At 45.4% G+C, this 18,759-nt stretch overlaps 1 protein-coding gene across 1 annotated transcript in view; it reads left to right on the top strand.

Annotated features, from left to right (window-relative positions):
- INSR (insulin receptor) overlaps positions 1-18,759 on the top strand; it is a 169,187-nt gene that overhangs the window by 132,479 nt on the left and 17,949 nt on the right. The window contains exons 10-13 of the mRNA XM_058425747.1: positions 1,495-1,530; positions 8,459-8,733; positions 9,733-9,872; positions 17,097-17,256. Of these exons, the coding sequence (XP_058281730.1) occupies positions 1,495-1,530; positions 8,459-8,733; positions 9,733-9,872; positions 17,097-17,256 (611 nt within the window). The remainder of the gene's footprint in view (positions 1-1,494; positions 1,531-8,458; positions 8,734-9,732; positions 9,873-17,096; positions 17,257-18,759) is intronic.

The raw sequence follows: 18,759 nt of genomic DNA, 5'->3' as shown, positions 1-18,759 counted from the left end.
AAAAAAAAAAAAATTTAAAAATTAGCCAGGCACGGTAATGCATGCCTGAACTCCTAGCCCATGGGGAGGCTGAGGAAGAAGGATCACAAGAGCCCAGGAGACGGAGGCTACAATGAGCGATGATGGCGCCACTGGACTCCAGCCTGGGTGACAGAGTGAGACCCTGTCTCTAAAAAAAATTTAAAGTGTCTGTTCAGATGTTTACCAATGCTATTCACCCGAGCAGACTTTTCTCCCAGAACCACCAATGTGTAAGAATCCTCTTTTTTTTTTTCTTTTGTTTTTCTTCTTTTTTTGTTGCATGTTTCCCCTATGACCCTGAGTCCAAAAGAATGTTCAGTGGGACAGCCCAGGCATCCAAGTGGTTACTGTTTCACCTGTTAAAAACAAAATGTTGGCTGGGCACAGTGGCTCACTCCTGTAATCCCAGCACTTTGGGAGGCCGAAGTGGGAGAATCAGTTGAGGCTAAAGGTGGAGACCAGCCTGAGCAACAGAGTGAGACCCTATCTCTACTAAAAAAGGAAAAAAAAACAAAAAAAAGCCAGACATGTTGGTGCATGCCTTGTAGTCCCAGCTACTCTGGAGGCTGAGGTGGGAGAATTGCGTGAGCACAGGAGTTGGAGGCTGCTGTGAGCTATGATGGCACCATTGCACTCCAGCCTGGTCAACAGAGCAAGACCCTGTCTCAAAAAGGAAGGAAGGAAGGAAGGAAGGAAGGAAGGGGAGAAAAAAAGAAAGAAAGGAAAGAGAGAAAGGAAGGGAGGAAGGGAGGGAGGGAGGAAGGGAGAAAGGGAGGGAGGAAGGAAGGGAGGAAGGGAAAGAGGAAGGAAGGAAGAGAGAATGAATGAAAGAAAGGAAGGAAGGAAGGAAAGAGAAAAAAGAAAGGAAAGAGAGAAAGGAAGGGAGGGAGGGAGGAAGGGGGAAGGGAGGGAAGGAGGAAGGAAGGAAGGAACGAAGGGAAAAAGAAAAAAAACGAAAAAAAGAAAAGAGAGAAAGAAAATGAAAAGAAGAAGGAAGGAAAGAGAAAGCAAATGAAGGAAGGAAAGAGAGAAAAAGAAAGAAAGTAAAAGAAAGAGAAAGAGGAAGGAAGGAAGGAGACAGAGGGAGAGAGAAAAAAAGAGAAAAGGAGAAAGGAAAGAAAGCAGAAAGAGAGAGAGAGAAAGAAGGAAAAGAAAATAAAAATTCTGCCAGACTTGGAGAAGTGGCTGAGTCAGTTGCGATGTCCACATGTAGTCACATTTGATATCCCAGGGCCACCTCGGCAGGCCGTCTCTGGGGAGAATTTTCTCTGATTTCTTCCCCTTCCCTTGCTGGACCCCTGCACCTGCTGGGAAAGATGTAGCTCACTCCCTCTAGCAAGTGATGGGAGCCAGTGGTCCAGGGTCAAAGCCAGGGTGCCCTTACTCAGACACATGTGGCCTCCAAGTGTCAGCCCAGTGGTCTGTCTAATGAAGTTCCCTCTGTCCTCAAAGGAGTTGGTTTTATTTCCACAGAAAAACCTCTTCAGGCACTGGTGCCGAGGACCCTAGGTATGACTCACCTGTGCGACCCCTGGTGCCTGCTCCGCGCAGGGCCGGTGGCGTGCCAGGCAGATGCCTTGGAGAACCCAGGGGTTTCTGCGGCTTTTTGCATGCGGCGGGCTGCTGTGCTGGAGAGCAGATGCTTCACCAATTCAGAAATCCAATGCCTTCACTCTGAAATGAAATCTGGGCACGAACGTGGGGAGAAACCTTCACTAACACACTCTTGCTAAAACAGAATCATGGGAGTGCTTCCTGGGTACCTCCTCCCAGCCTTCTGTTTGCAGCCACTGTTTGCAGCCACTGTTTGCTCACTAAACATCTCTTTGCACCTCCTGCGTGCATTTGCAGAAGTGGGTGGGGGTCCCCGGAGTCTGAGCTCCCCGCGGCTGGGTGCCCCGACCCAGCAGCTCCTACACCATGAAGGGAGGTTGATCTGGAAACAGAATATTTTCATGAAGGGGCGACAGGGTATGAACAAAAGAACACCGTGTCGCTCACTGAATTCCACGGAGGAGAGTCAGGAACATTTGTTTCTTTCTTTCTTTCTTCCTTCCTTCTTTCTCTTTCTTTCTTTTTACTTTTCTTTTTCTTTCTCTTTTTTTTTTTTTTTTTTTTTTTAATGGAGTTTCACTCTTTTTGCCCAGGCTGGAGGGCAGTGGTGCGATCTCGGCTCTCCGCAACCTCCACCTCCCGGGTTCAGGCAATTCTCCTGCCTCAGCCTCCCGAGGAGCTGGGATTACAGGCATGCGCCACCACGCCCGGCTGATTTTTGTACTTTTAGTAGAGACAGGGTTTCTCCATGTCGGTCAGGCTGGTCTCGATCTCCCGACCTCAGGCGCTCCGCCCACCTCGGCCTCCCAAAGTGCTGGGATTACAGGCGTGAGCCACCGCGCCCGGCCAGGGACGTTTCTTTTCAACTTGTGTCTTAACAGAATGAAGCGGTAGGGTCCTGGCAGAGAGAAAAAGCTTGGAGAACTTGGGAGAAAGGCAAGGAGATGTTTACCTGTCGTGGGCTTTTGAGAGGAACAGGAGGTGAGATTAAAGAGGCAAGTTGGGACCACTTGGAGAGCTTTTCCTCCTTTAGCATCGTGTTTATTTATTTATTTTTTCCCAGCACCTGTGTGGCCTGAGCTGCCCTCTAGTGGCTATGTGCAATACCAACTGTAGCCAAGAACCGTCTAAAAATGTGCGGGCTTGGTCCAAAGCGGATCTCAATCTCAGTCCTGCTATTAATAATATTTGGGGCCACAGCTGGACGTGGTAGCTCACACCTGTAATCCCAACACTTTGGGAGGCCCAGGCGGGGCAATCACTTGAGGCCAGGGGTTCGAGACCAGCCTGACCAAGATGGTGAAACCCCGTTACTACAAGAAATATAAAAATTAGCTGGGTGTGGTAACGCACACCTGTAGTCCCAGCTACTTGGGAGGCCAAGGCAGGAGAATCGCTTGAACCCTGGAGGTGGAGGTTGTGGTGAGCCGGGATCTCGCCACTGCACTCCGGCCTGGGTGACAGAGCAAGCCTCTGTCTCAAAAAAAAAAAAAAAAAGAATAAATACATAATAGTAATAATAATAAATAATATTTGGGGTCAGATTATTCTAGGGCACTGTCCAACAACACTGAGCAGCATCCCTGGCTTCCACTCATCTGATGCCAGCAGTGTATCTTCCCCCTAAAGTAGTAATAACCAAAAATATCTTCAGACATTGCTAAATATCCTCCTGGGGGATGGGGGCAGAAGGACCCTTGGTTCAGACCACCAGTTTAGTGTGGGATTGTTGGATAATAAAATGCTGTCTAGGCTGGGCGCCGTGGCTCATGCCTGATGCCTGTAATCCCAGCACTTTGGGAGGCCCAGGCAGGCGGATCACCTGAGGTCAAGAGTTTGAAACCAGCCTGGCCAACATGGCAAAACCCCGTCTCTACTAAAAATACAAAAATTAGCCGGGCATGATGATGCACGCCTGTAATCCCAGCTACTTGGGAGACTGAGGCAGGAGAATCGCTTGAACCCAGAAATTGGAAGTTATAGTGAGCCAAGATCACACCACTGCACTCCAGCCTGGGCAACAGAGCAAGACTCTGTCTCAAAAAAAGCAAAAAATCAGTTGATGCTTTGTCTTTTGCCACTTCATGGTCTTTTTCGTTATAATCTTTTTGGTATAGAAACTCATTTGGCCTATTTGATGAGCCCATTTTACATCTCTGGTTGTTGAGATACCAATTTCTCAGTAGTTATTCATGAAGCACCAGCGTCTTGGTTATTTTCACAAGACCATTTGTGCCTGTATAGAAATTATCCGAATCTTGCTAATACGGATATATCTTTGGCTTGATAAGTGGTGGAGCTGTTTTCTTTTCCATTCTAGAATGTTGTTGGTCTTTTAACACAAAAAGACCACAAAGAAAATCTTAACAAACTGCCTCCAAAGTAGGATTTGTTTTCTGACCACACATTTTCTGATGACATTGCAATAGAAACTAAAAGTTAATTTCAAAAGATTAAACAGAAAACTTCACTTCTTGGTGGTTAAAAGTTAAACACAGGATGGGCGCAGTGGCTCACACCTGTAATCCCAGCACTTTGGGAGGCCCAGGCAGGCGGATCATCTGAGGTCAGGAGTTTGAGACCAGCCTGGCCAATATGGTGAAACCCCTTCTCTACTAAAAATACAAAAATTAGCCGGACGTGGTAATGTGTGCCTGTAGTCCCAGCTACTCAGGAGGCTGAGGCAGAAGAATCACTTGAACCCGGAAGGCGGAGGTTGCAGTGAGCCGAGCTCACGCCACTGCCTTCCAGCCTGGGCAACAGAGCGAGACTCTGTCTAAAAAAAAAAAAAGTTAAAAAGTTAAACACTTACATATCTATTGGGCCAAAGCAGAAACGGAAACTTCCATTGAAGTCCTTTTGGAAAATGAAAATGTGAATATCACATGCCTTAACTTGTAGAATATTGTCAAAGCTTGGCTTTGATGTTGCTTAGCAGATTTAAAGGGATTGATAATTTAAGGAATAAACTTTAAACTATAAAAGTATAAATGTGTTAGACAGGAAGGGAAAAGCAATAACAGCTAAGCCTATGGTAAACATAATCAAAGGGAAAACACAAACCAGAAGGAAAGAAGATGACATAAAAGTAGTGTCTGAAGAAAATTTTAATGTGTTAAGTTCTTTGGACAATGGTGCACTTGCTCAATTTGAAAGTTTCAGTAAGGTGGGAAAATTTAACTTGTCTAAATGGATTCAAAAGAAGCAGAAAAATTAAGTGGTTATGAACCTTGGAAAAAGATACGTGTCAAATAATTTCCTCAAAAAAGTCCCTTGGCCCGGAGAGTTTTATAGACACGTTCTTTCAAATTCTGAAAGAGCAACTATTTCCTATAATATAAAAACTATTTTAGGGCATAGAAATCTATAAAAATTATCCCAGTTCATTTTATGAAATGAACATAACACCCTTAAAGAACTTGACAAAGAGGCCGGGCACGGTGGCTCACACCTGTAATCCCAGTACTTTGGGAGGCTGAGGTGGGTGGATCACAAGGTCAAGAGATTGAGACCATTCTGGCCAACATGGTGAAACGCCATCTCTACTAACAATACAAAAATTAGCCAGACATGGTGGCACATGCCTGTAATCCCCTACTTGGGAGGCTGAGCCAGGAGAAACGCTTGAACCTGGGAGGCAGAGGTTGCAGTGAGCCGAGGTTGCGCCATTGCACATGCCAGCCTGGTAACAGAGCGAGACTCTGTCTCAAAACAAACAAAAAAAAAAGAACTTGACAAAGATACTGCACTGAACAAAAGCCACGGGCCAAGCTAATATGTGATGTTAGATTCAAATGTCCCAAATAAAACACTGCACTGGCAATATTGTTTATCTCCAAAATGCAAGGATGGTTTAAGATCAGAAGATTTGATAACATCATCTATTTCATCAAGAGGTGCAACAAGGAAGATCATATCTGTTTCAATAACCTTAATTTAAAATTCCTAACTTAGAGAAAGGGGAGGAAAAAAAAAAAGAGGCTTCATAAAACTCATAATAGAATATTTCTTCTACAAGATAAATGTTACCTAGGTTAAACCAACAGCCAAGCTAACGTCATTCTTAAAATTATTCTTAGCAGAGTTAGGAACAAAACAAGGAAGCCCCATCTCATCATTACTAATTAACATTTCTCTGGGCATCTAGCCGATGTAATAAGACAAGAAACAGAAATCAGAGTTGTAAAGAATGGAATGTGGGAAATAAACTCATTGCTATTTGCAGAGTGTCTAGCTCAAGGGTAGGCAAACTATGGCCCATGGGCCAGCTGCCTGTTTTTGTAAATGAACTCTTATTGGAATGCAACCCCACCCACTTGTTTACACATCATCTAGGGCTGCTTTAAGCTACAATGACAGAGTAGTTGTGACAGAGGTCATTTGGCTTGCAAAACCCAAAATATTTATTATCTAGCCCTTTACGGGAAAATTTTGTTGACCCCTCTTCTAGTGTGTCATTGAAAACCCAAGAAAGCCAATTATCAAACTTTTAAAATCAGTTAAAGTTTGGGAAAGTAGGTACAATAGAAATAAGCAAAAAGACCGTAGATACACAAGCAATAATTAGAATATAAAATAAGGAAAAAGATCCCTTTCAAAATTGCCATAAAACCTTAGCACACCTCATAATAACCCCATCTAGAATGACTTGTAGAGGAACAAATTTTAAAACGTTACTGATATATTAAATTGTACAAATAAACATGAAAGCCTGCTTCAAATCATTTAAAGAAAGCTTACTGGCAAATGGAAAAGAGTAAGTTGTATAGCACGATACATAAAAGGTTAATATCCTTAACGAATAAACAACACAGGAGTAAGGAGACCACAAGAAATTCATGGAAAAACAGACAAAGGACAAGGAGGGGACAATTCTTTGGAGAATCACAATAAATCAATAAGGGAAAAATGAAGTCACACTCAGTAATATAAAGATCCGCAAATAACGTAGTCGAGTGATAGCATATTTTTAATCTCTTGGGTTAAAGATCTAGACAAACAAACACAGAAAAAAAAAAAACTATTAAGGCTTAGGGTTGCTGAGATTGTCCTGGAACGCAGTCTCATGGCCTGCTGGTGAAACCACAAGTCAATATAGAGTTTCTGGACAACCATTTGGTCGTAGGTATTAAGAAGCTTAAAGAGTTTCTTATCTCCCTGAACCTAGTAATATTTTCCTCTAGGAATCTACTTTGGGGAAGTAATAAGACAATCAGACAATGATCAAAGGAATATTTATAACAGCAAAAAAAAAAAAAAAAAAAAAAAAAAAAAAAAAAAAGCCGTGTGCGGCGGCTCATGCCTGTAATCCTAGCACTTTGGGAGGCTGAGGTGGGCGGATCATCTGAGGTCAGGAGTTCGAGACCAGCCTGGCCAATACAAAAATTAGCTGGGCGTGGTGGCGGACTCCTGTAATCCTAGCTACTCAGGACGCTGAGGCAGGAGAATCGCTTAAACCCAGGAGGCGGAGGTTGCAGTGAGCTGAGATCGCGCCGTCGCACTCCAGCCTGGGCGACAAGAGTGAAACTCTGTCTCAAAATAAATAAATAAATAAAATAAGGAGGATGATTAAGTGAATGATGACTCATGTAGTAAATGGAATATTTTAGAGTCTTTCATCGTTTTCCAAGTTTTCTGCAGGGAGCACACACTACTTTTGTAGGTGATGGAGGAAAACCCTAATATTAAAAAGGAAAAGTCCCCAAATTCTCTCCTAGTTAAGATGTTATGTTGAAAGGAAAATATTTAGTAAATGCTTCCAATATAATAAGTAAACAAAGTTTACTTATAAAATAGGCTTGATTCTCATCATGTTCACACATAATATTTACAGGGAAAAATTGTCCAAAGGAAGCAGTGGGCTGTGGATTTATGAGTGATTTATATTTTTTCTTTTCTTTTCTTTTTTTTTTTTTTTTGAGACAGAGTCTCACTCTGTCGCCCAGGCTGGAGTGCAGTGGCACGATCTCAGCTCACTGCAACCTCCGCCTCCCGGGTTCAAGCGATTCTCTTGCCTCAGCCTCCTGAGTAGCTGGGATTAAGGCTATGCACCACCAGCCTCGGCTAATTTTTGTATTTTTAGTAGAGATGGAGTTTCCCCATGTTGGCCAGGCTGGTTTTGACTCCTAACCTCAGGTTATCTGCCCGCCTCGGCCTCCCAAAGTACTGGGATTACAGGCGTGAGCCACCTCGCCCAGCCTACATTTTCTTCTTTATCCTTTTTTCTTTGTATTTTAAAATTTGTTAGCTATCAACATCTGTTGTTTAATATATCTTCTTAAGGGATGGGGAGAAGTGTGCCGATTGCATAGATGTTTCTTGGAGTTAATCTTCCTGACTTGAGTGATGTGATTCCTTTTCTAAGAATTGCAGCTTAATCACTCAAATTATGCAGGTGCCTTAAGCAGTCATAAGAAGGAGAAGATGTATTTTTTTCCTGTTTAAACTAATGATGTCAATCAGTAGCTTGGGCCAATGAGCAAATGCCATTTGGCAGGGCTTCCTGAAAAGCTAGATTCTTACGTGCTTTTGGTGTCTTATTTTTGTCACTGACCCTGGCTGGCCTATTTATCTGCAAAATGAAAAACCTGAAATCGAGCATGTCGAGGGGAATATCAGTGTGTGTCTACTATTGACAGTCTTAGAAGCACTCATCCCTCACGAGGTGGGCCTGCTCTAATCCTTCAGATGCTCACAAGGGCATCTTGAAAGCTGCTCTGGGTGGTCATTCCTGGTAGTCTGTATTGTAATCCATATTCGCCATTGCTGCACCCTCCTGCACTCTGATCTTTCTTCTTAATCAAGGCTTTTATTCTCCAGTGTCATTAAAAAAAAAAAAAACGATGGTGATGGTGTGATCATGCATGTCCTACTGTCGTTCCAGGCCATCTCGGAAACGCAGGTCCCTTGGCGATGTTGGGAATGTGACGGCAGCTGTGCCCACGGTGGCAGCTTTCCCCAACACTTCCTCAACCAGCGTGCCCACGAGTCCGGAGGAGCACAGGCCCTTTGAGAAGGTGGTGAACAAGGAGTCGCTGGTCATCTCCGGCTTGCGACACTTCACGGGCTATCGCATCGAGCTGCAGGCTTGCAACCAAGACACCCCTGAGGAACGGTGCAGTGTGGCAGCCTACGTCAGTGCCAGGACCATGCCTGAAGGTGGGGCTGCTGCTCCGGGGTCCGAGTGTCATGGGGTGGGACATCCAGGCTGACCAAGGACAGATTCTCCACCCTCTGAGCAGTGCATATCTGTATTTTACCTCATTGGCCTTCATTTTTTTTTGAGACGGAGCCTTGCTCCATTGCCCAGGCTGGAGTACAGTGGTGCGACCTCACCTCACTCCAGCCTCTGCCTCCTGCATCAAGTGATTCCCTGCTTCAGCCTCCCGAGTAGCTGGGACTACAGGTGTCCGCCACCATGCCCAGCTAATTTTTGTATTTTTAGTAGAGATGGGGTTTCACCATATTGCCCAGGCTGGTCTCGAACTCCTGGGCTCAAGTGACCCACCCACATCGACCTCTCAAAGTGTTGGGATTACAGGCGTGAACCACTGAACCTGGCCTTTTTTTTTTTTTTTTTTTTTTTTGAGATGAAGTCTTGCTCTGTCGCCCAGGCTGGAATGCAATGGCGCAATCTTGGCTCACTGCAATCTCCGCCTCCCGGGTTCAAGCAATTCTCCTACCTCAGCCTCCCGAGTAGCTGGGACTACAGGCATGTGCCACCATGCCTATATTTTCAGTAGACACAGGGTTTCACCATGTTGCCCAGTCTGGTCTCCAAGGCCTGAGCTCAAGTGGTCCACCAACTTTGAGCTCCTAAAGTGCTGGGATTACAGGCATGAGCCACCATGCCAGGCCATATTTTTAAATTATAAGAGTCATAGGCAACCATTATGTAAACTTTAGAAAATACACCACTGCACTCCCGCCTGGGTGACAGAGCAAGACTCTGTCTCAAAAAAAAGTTATATGCAGAAAGTAACCCATTTAATCTTCCTAACAATCTTGTGGGATGAGTTTTAGATGTCCGTTCTCTGACGAGGAAAATGGGATGTGGGAAAATGACGTCACCAGCCCAAGGTTGCACCACGGGCAGGTGGCAGAAGTGGGATCTGATCCAAGAGTTACATTCCTGCCTCTCACTTCCTCTCCTTACAGCCAAGGCTGATGACATCGTCGGCCCTGTGACGCACGAAATCTTTGAGAACAACGTCGTCCACTTGATGTGGCAGGAGCCGAAGGAGCCCAATGGTCTGATTGTGCTGTATGAAGTGAGTTATCGGCGATATGGCGATGAGGTAAGGCCCTTGACTCTTGGGCATGTCCCTTCACACTTCAGCATGCCCCTTCAGAGTTGCCCTTGGTACCTCCTTCCTCTGCTGAAATTCTGATTCTAGTGCTTCTCTCATCAGATACTGTGCTATTAGCACTTAAAGCCTTGATACTTGACTTCCCAGGAAGATGGTTCAGAAATGCCAATCTAGGAGCTTGTTACTTTTCTTAGTTTCTCACATTGCTTTCCAGCTGTGTCCTCTAAGTTGAATGATGTCTACCTCCCACCATAACAGGAGACTCATTTCACTTTAGAAGGAGTTATTTGAGTCTTAAAACCTTATAAGTTGCTGGGTACAGTGGCTCACACCTGTAATCCAAGCACTTTGGGAGGCCGAGGCAGGCAGATCACTTGAGGCCAGGAGTTTGAGACCAGCCTGGCCAACATGGTGAAACCCCATCTCTACAAAAACACAAAAATTAGCCAGGCGTGGTGGTGGGTGCCTGTAATCCCAGCTACTCAGGAGGCCAAGGTGGGAAGCTGAGGCAGGAGAATCACTTGAACCCAGGAGTTGGAGGTTGCAGTGAGCAGAGATTGCGCCATTGCACTCCAGCCTGGGTGACAGAGTGAGACTCTGTCTCAAAAACAGCAACAACAAAAAACCTTGTAAGTTACTTTTCATTAGATGCTTCCATTCAGCCAGACACCATGCAAGGTGCTGGGTGAATGCAGAGATGCACAAGACACAGAATCCAAGACAAATAACCCAAAAGAACCCAAACGGTTGCTAAGCTCTTCCCAGGGCTCACTGTATGTCCCAAACACGTTCAGCACATTACACAGAGTATCTCATTGATCACATTTTATTACGTCTAGGAAATTTTGAGAGGCCTCGTTATTTTTATGGACAGCCAGACCAAAAAAAAAAAAAAAAGTGCTGTTAATTCTAATTTTATTTTTATTTTTTCCTAGAATATAGATCCTGAGTACTGTTAAGTGTTTGTAAAATGCATTGCTTGTAAGATGCATTCCAATTTCAGAAATGCCAAAATGCAAAAATAATATACCTCTTGGGACTGAGGAATTATAATATGTCCTCACGTTAATCCCAGTGAGCTGGGTACTGAGGCTTCCAGAGTTTAAGTTGCTGCACAAAACCTGGAAGAATAGAATCATGATCCAAATGCATGACTGATACTCCAATCCAGAAACTGCCAATTTTTTTTTACCATAGAGGTCTGGATAGTAAATATGTTTGACTCCGTGGCCAGATGATTTCTGTTACAACTACTCAATTCTACCGTTCTATTGAGAAAGCTGCCATGGGTGATATGTAAATGAATGGGTGTGGTTGTGTGCCAATAAAACTTTATTTACAAAAACAAGTGGTGGGCCAGGTTTAGTTGGTGGGCCAGAGTTTGCCAACAGCTAACAGAGGTTATAGCAAAATGTCTGATTTCCTGGAACTTTGAGAGAGAGTCCTCCTATAACCAGGTGGACCTCCCTCTACCCCTCCTGGGACCACATCTACTCTTGGCAACCAAAGATTTTGGCTTTGACAATAATTTAGAATCGAGATGTAATTCTAAATTATTGTGGCTTGTGGGCCAAATCTGGCTTGCAGAGCATTGTAAAGAATGTGCAACAGGGCTGAGGTCAGGAGTTCAAGACCAGCCTGGCCAACGTGGCGAAACTCCATCTCTACTAAAAATACAGAAATTAGCTGGACGTAATGGCAGGAGCCTGTAATCCCAGCTGCTCCTCGGGAGGCTGAGGCAGGGAGAATTGCTTGAATCCAGGAGGCAGAGGTTGCAGTGAGCCAAGATCGTGCCACTGCACTCCAGCCTGGGCGACAGAGCAAGACTCTGTCTCAAAAAAAAAAAAAAAAAATACACAACAGAGACTATATGTGGCCCTTCACAGCTTCACAGAAAAAGTAAACTTTCAAAATAGAAAGTGTCCTTACTGAACTTGTCATTCTGGGCCTATTTTGGGGCCCTATTTGCTAAATCAATGGCTTGATTTGCCTTTTTCAACATTCATTTTTAAAATAAAATTCCTTATCATACAGAGTTCAGCTAGTTTTTAATTGGCACAAACGTGCATATGCCTCTAATCCATATTCATGAGTTACTTTCTTCTGCGTTTTGATGTCTCTGTCCACAATAGCCTTTGGAATTATGATTTGTAGTTGCTACGTAGAATTTAATCTCATGATTGGGGGTATCATTTATTTTTGGGGATTTGGATTGCCTCTGGTTTTTACCATGTTAGGTAATACTCATTTTATCTGGAAAGCAGTTTAGCTTTTTGGATTGACAGCTTTAGTTATTGTTTCAGTCAGTTCTTGCTGTGTAACAAACTGCCCCCAAAGGTACTGGTTTAAAACAAAGGACATTTATTCTTTCTCTCAATTCTGCAGGTTCACTGGGTGATTCCTTTGTCCTGGGCCAGTCTGGCTGGAGCCGGATGGCCTCATTCACATGGCTGGGGCCTCAGCTGGGGGCACTTGGAGCTTTGTCCCCATGTGTTCTCTCACTGCCCAGGCAAGGAAGGACATGCCCCATATACAAACACTTCTCAGGACTCTGTTGACATCACATTTGCTAGTGTCCGTTTGGCAAAGTGAGCCCGTGGCTAAGCCCAGAATGAGGAAGTACAATACATCCTCCAGCTGGATACTGAGGCTTCCAGAGCCTCATAGACACAGAAAGTCATGATTCCCTGGAGGCCATAATTGCAAAGTTTATTAATATATTATCCTATATGTATTAATCCTGTAGGCCCTAAGGAAATAATTCAAATTTGGGGCAGGAAACAAAGCTCTATGCACAAGATTTTCATCAGTAGCAAAATATGCAAACCACTAGATGTCCATCCATTGGAGAATGAACACATGGAAGATGGTGCATCCATAGAATTGGTGGATGAAGAGCCATTTAAAATGATGTTTGGGGGCCAAGCATGGTGGCGCATGCCTATAATTCCAGTGACTCAGGAAGCTGAGGTGGGAGGATTGCTTGAGGCCAGGAGTTTGAGCCTGGGCAACATAGCCAGACCCCATCTCTGCAAAAAAAATTTCAAAATTAGCTAGGTGTGGTGGTCTGTGCCTATAGTCCCATCTACTTGGGAGGCTGAGGAGAGAATTGCTGGAGCTCAGCAGCACCAGGTTATAGTGGGCTGTGACTCAGTCACTACACTGCAGACTGGGTGACAGAGCAAGAAGACTCTGTCTCCAAAAAATAACATAAAATGTTTGGGATGACCTTTGTTCAGTGTAACATAGAAGTTAAAATTACACGCTCTGGAGTTTAGTTCCTTCGTGTTGTTATCCCCCAGCAGTTAAGAATCCCCGTGTATCCGCCAGGCGCAGTGGCTCACGCCTGTAATCCCAGCACTTTGGGAGGCCGAGGAGGGTGGATCATGAGGTCAGGAGATTGAGACCATCCTGGCTAACACGGTGAAACCCTGTCTCTACTAAAAATACAAAAAAATTAGCCGGGCATGGTGGTGGGCGCCTGTAGTCCCAGCTACTTGGGAGGCTGAGGCAGGAGAATGGCGTGAACCCGGGAGGTGGAGCTTGCAGTGAGCTGAGATCACGCCACTGCACTCCAGCCTGAGTGACAGAGTGAGACTCCGTCTCAAAAAAAAAGAAAAGAAAAGAAAAAAAAGAATCCCCCTGTATCCAAACCACCTTATGATAGAGGAAAAGCTTATTAGCTCCCAGAGCTGAACAACTGAAGAGCTTCAGACATGGCTGGATCCAGGATTCCTTTGGGTCAGTTGCATCTTTTTTTTTGAGATGGAGTCTATCTCTGTAGCCCAGGCTATGGTGCATTGGTACGATCTCGGCTCACTGCAACCTCCGCTTCCTGGGTTCAAGTGATTCTCCTCCCTCAGCCTCTTGAGTATCTGGGACTACAGGAACCCACGACCTCACCCGGCTAATTTTTGTCTTTTTGTAGAGACGAGGTTTCACTATGTTGGTCAGGCTGGTCTCGAACTCCTGACCTCGTGATCCGCCTGCCAAAGTGCTGGGATTACAGGCGTGAGCCACCATGCCTGGCTGGGTGTTTTCACACCAGTAATTTTTTTTTTTTCAAAAGAGCTTGTTTTTGCCAAGTATCTCTTGTGGCAACACCTATAATCCAACATCAGGGGACTCGGGAGGTGGAGGTTGCAGTGAGCCAAGATCGTGCCACTGCACTCCAGCCTGGGTGACGAGAGTGAAAAACACTGTCTTCAAAAAAAAAAAAAAAACGAAGATGCATTTCCCCTTTGTCCCGGATAGCAGCTACCTTGGGTTTCTATATTTGCTTATTTGTCCCTCTCTACTTGGTGACTCATTCCACTTGGAAGAAACTTTGGACTGGAGTTCCCTGCCCCCACCCCTGCCACCAGACTGATTTGTTTTCTTGCTGTTATTGTCACATGATAAGCACGGGGTTGTTGGCTTTTTTTTTTTTTTTTTTTTTTTTTACACATTTCTTTCTCTTCTCCACTCTCCACCCCCCTCCTAAATGTTCCAGCCCGGTTCTCTGCATGCACTATTAGCTTGGAACTGTTTCGAAAACTTTTCAGTTTTGGCTCGATGCTTGCAGGTTTCATGGTCTTATTCCCGAGAGCCTCCTGTCTCTTCTCGTAAGTTCTGGAATTATCTCTAGTTACGTGCTTATCACAGGGTATGTTTCCCACTTTGCAAATCTCCATTTGGGTGGATTCCGGCTGTTTTATTTATTATTTTATTTTATGTATTTATTTTTGAGGCGAAGTGTACCACATTTTCTTTTTCTTTTTGAGACAAAGTCTCCCTCTGTTGCCCAGGCTGGAGTGCAGTGTCGCGATCAGACTCACTGCAACCTCCGCCTCCCGGGTTCAAGTGATTCTCCTGCCTCAGCCTCCCGAGTAGCAGGGATTACAGGCGCACACCATCACGCCCGGCTAATTTTTGTATTTTTAGTAGAGACGGTGTTTCACCATGTCGGCAAGGATGGTCTCGATCTCTTGACCTCGTGATCTGCCCGCCTCGGCCTCCCAAAGTGCTGGGATTACAGGCGTGAGCCACCGTGCCCGGGTTTCAACTGTTTTTATAATGATTAAAAAAAAAAATCGAAAGACAGCACCATGGCAAAGAAAGAGCTTTTTTGTTTGTCCTTAGACATTAAGCCCATTTATCCATTTGGTTCTGATGCAACAGAGGCTGGGAGTTGCAGGGAAAGGCAGGAAATCTGGCATAGGCCCTGCAGATCCTTCATTTCCACCCTTTTCTAATTTTGCTGGAGACATGGAAAAATATTCTGCAGTGGTCTTAGGGACAGAGAAGTTCTAGAGCCGGACAGTTCTCTTTTTTTCCTTTCTTTATTTTTTATTTTTTATTTATTTTTTGAGACAGAGTCTCACTCTGTCACCCAGGCTGGAGTGCAGTGGCGCGATCTCGGCTCACTGCAAGCTCCGCCTCCTGGGTTCATGCCATTCTCCTGCCTCAGCCTCCTGACTAGCTGTAGAGCCAGACAGTTCTGAGTTCAAGAGCTGGCCCTGCCACTTTGCAGCTATGAGATCGCGGACAAACCATATAATCTCTTAAACCGGGGGTCAGTCAGTAAACTATATCCCATTGGCTAAATGTGGCCTGCTGCCTGATTTCTAATGATTTGTGAGCTAGGAGTCACTTTTGCATTTTATTTATTTATGTATTTATTTTTGAGACAGAGTCTTGCTCTGTCGCCCAGGCTGGAGTGCAGTGGCACAATCTCGGCTTACTGCAACCTCCGCCTCCCGGGTTCAAGTAATTCTCCTGTCTCAGCCTCTGAGTAGGTGGGATTATAGGTGTGCACCACCACACCCAGCTAATTTTTGTATTTTGGGTAGAGACGGGGTTTCACCATCTTGACCAGGCTGGTCTTGAACTCCTGACCTCAGACGATCTGCCCGCCTTGGCCTCCCAAAGTGTTGAGATTACAGGCATGAGCCACCGCACTCTGCCCACTTTTCCATTTTAAAATGGTCAGGGAAAAAACAATCAAAGGAAGAATAAGGAGAGATGTGAACCAAAGTTTCAGACGGGAGGAATACGTTCTAGGAATCCACTGCTCTGCAGATGAATGGTGACTATAGCTAATAACACATATTGCAAAATGGCTAGAAGAATAGATTTTAAATGTTCTCACAACAAATAAGTACATGAAGTGATGAGGATTTAATTAGCTTGTTTTAATCATTCCACAATTTATACTGTATCATAACTTTACCCTGTACCCCATACGTGTATACAACTATTATTTTTATTTTTGTTTATTTATTTTAGAGACAGGGTCTAGCTCTGTCACCCAGGCTGGAGTACAGTGGAGCCTTCATAGCTCACTGCAGCTTTGACCTCCTGGGCTCAAGTGATTCTCCCACCTTAGCCTCCTGAGTAGCTGGGACTGCAGGTGCGAACCATTGTGCCTGGCTAATTGTTCTATTTTCTGTGGAAATGGGGTGTCGCTATGTTGCCCAGGTTGGTCTCTAACTCCTGGGCTCCAGCAATCCTCCCTTCACGGCCTCCCGTAGGGCTGGGATTACAGGCACGAGCCACTGTGCCTGACCTATAATACTGTTGTCAATTAAAAATAAAACAAATGATTTTTAGGAAGATAATATTATGGAAAATAATATTAATAGAAAATAGATAATAGGGCTGGGGGCCGTGGCTCATGCCTTTAATCTCAGCACTTTGGGAGGCCGAGGTGGGCGGATCACTTGAGGTCAGGATTTTGAGACCAGCCTGGCCAACATGGTAAAACTCTGTCTCTTCTGAAAATACAAAATTAGGCAGGTGTGATGGTGAGCGCCTGTAATCCCAGCTACTCAGGAGGCTGAGGCAGGAGAATGGCTTGAACCCGGGAGGCAGAGGTTGCAGTGAGATGAGATTGAGCCATTGCACTCCAGCCTGGGCAACAAGAGTGAAACTCCGTCTGAATAAAAAAAAAAAAAAGGAAAAGAAAAGAAACCATCAGGGTCTAATGCTCAGCTTCTGGCTTAGGAAGTCTGGCTCTTATCTATAATGATAACCTCTGCATATATCCTTATCCATAGCACTATGGTTATGAAATTCTGCAATTCTCAAAGTCGCTTGTGTATCTTAGTCTGTGCTTTGCTGCCTTGGCATCGTTTCTGAATAGGATCCTGGCTGTGAGCTCCCTGCTAGGGGTGGACACTCCCAGATGTGCAAAGCTCAGCCACCCTCCTCCTCCTCCTCTCTTCCTTCCAGGAGCTGCATCTCTGCGTCTCCCGCAAGCACTTCGCTCTGGAACGGGGCTGCAGGCTGCGCGGGCTGTCGCCGGGGAACTACAGCGTGCGAGTCCGGGCCACCTCCCTCGCGGGCAACGGCTCCTGGACAGAACCCACCTATTTCTACGTGACAGACTATTGTAAGTCTCCATGGCAGCCTCAGCTGGCTGGGGCTGCGCTTAGCACTGAGCACAGTGGGACATTGCAGAGGATGACATGGAGAGACCACAGGTGCTGGCCCTGGCCTTGACTCTCAGGCCTACCAGCTGCCGCTGTGTGACCGGGGCTAGGTGCTTGCCCTCTCTGATACTGCACTTTTTTTTTTTTTTTTTTTTTTTGGAGATGGAGGCTTGCTCTGGAGTGCAGTGGCACAATCTTAGCTCACTGTAGCCTCCACCTCCGGGGTTCAAGTGATTCTCCCACCTCAGCCTCACAGTAGCTGGGACTACAGGTGCACGCCACCACGCCCGGCTAATTTTTGTATTTTTAGTAGAGATGGCATTTCACCATGTTGGCCAGGCTGGTCTCATACTCCTGACCTCAAGTGATCCACCCGCCTCAGCCTCCCAAAGTGCTGGAATTACAGGCATGAGAGCCACCATGCCTGGCCTGATCCTGCACTTAAAAAAAAAAAAAAAAAAAATGTTTCAGAGGTACTTGTGCAGTTCATTATATAAGTAAATTGTGGCCGGGCATGGTGGCTCACGCCTGTAATCCCAGCACTTTGGGAGGCCGAGGCAGGCGGATCACGAGGTCAGGAGATTGAGACCATCCTGGCCAACACGGTGAAACCCCGTCTCTACTAAAAATACAAAAATAAATTAGCCAGGCGTGGTGGTGGGCACCTGTAGTCCCAGCTACTCAGGAGGCTGAAGCAGGAGAATGGCGTGAACCCAGGAAGCGGAGCTTGCAGTGAGCCGAGATCGTGCCACTGCACTCCAGCCTGGGCAACACAGGGAGACTCTGTCTCAAAAAATAAAATAAAATAAGTAAATTGTGTGTCGTTGGGGGTTTGCTGTACAGATAATCTTGTCACCCGTGTAATCAGCATAGTACCTGATAGGTCGTTTTTTGATCCTTTACCTCTTCTCACCCACCACTCTCAAGTAGGCACCTGTGTTAGTCTGTACTCACACTGCAATAAAGAAATACCTGGCTGGGCACAGTGGCTCACACCTGTAATCCCAGCACTTTGGGAGGCCGAGGTGGGCGGATCACTTGAGGTCAGAAGTTCGAGACCAGCCTGACCAACATGGTGAAACCCCATCTCTACCAAAAAATACAAAAATTAGCTGGGCATAGTGGTGTGCGCCCGCAGTCCCAGCCACTTGGGAGGCTGAGGTGGGAGAATTGCTTGAACCCGGGAGGCAGAGGTTGCAGTGAGCCAAGATTGTGCCACTAGCACCAGGCCGGGGGAAAAAGAGGGGCCCCCTTTAAAAAAAAAAAAAGGAAAAAAAAAAGAGAGAGAGGAAAAAAAGAAAGAAAGAGAAAGAAAGGGAAGGGAAAAGAAAAGGAGAAAGAAAGAAAGGGGAAGAAAGAAAAAGGATGGAAGAAAGAAAGAAAGAGAGAGAAAGAAAGAAAAGGAAGGAAGGAAGGAAGGAAGGAAGGAAGGAAGGAAGGGAGGGAGGGAAAAGAGAAGAAGA

Source organism: Hylobates moloch, unplaced genomic scaffold (assembly GCF_009828535.3).
Source record: "Hylobates moloch isolate HMO894 unplaced genomic scaffold, HMol_V3 SCAFFOLD_12, whole genome shotgun sequence".
NCBI lineage: Eukaryota > Metazoa > Chordata > Mammalia > Primates > Hylobatidae > Hylobates > Hylobates moloch.
Note: the sequence above shows the minus strand (reverse complement) of the source record. Positions and strands in the feature narration are given on the sequence as shown.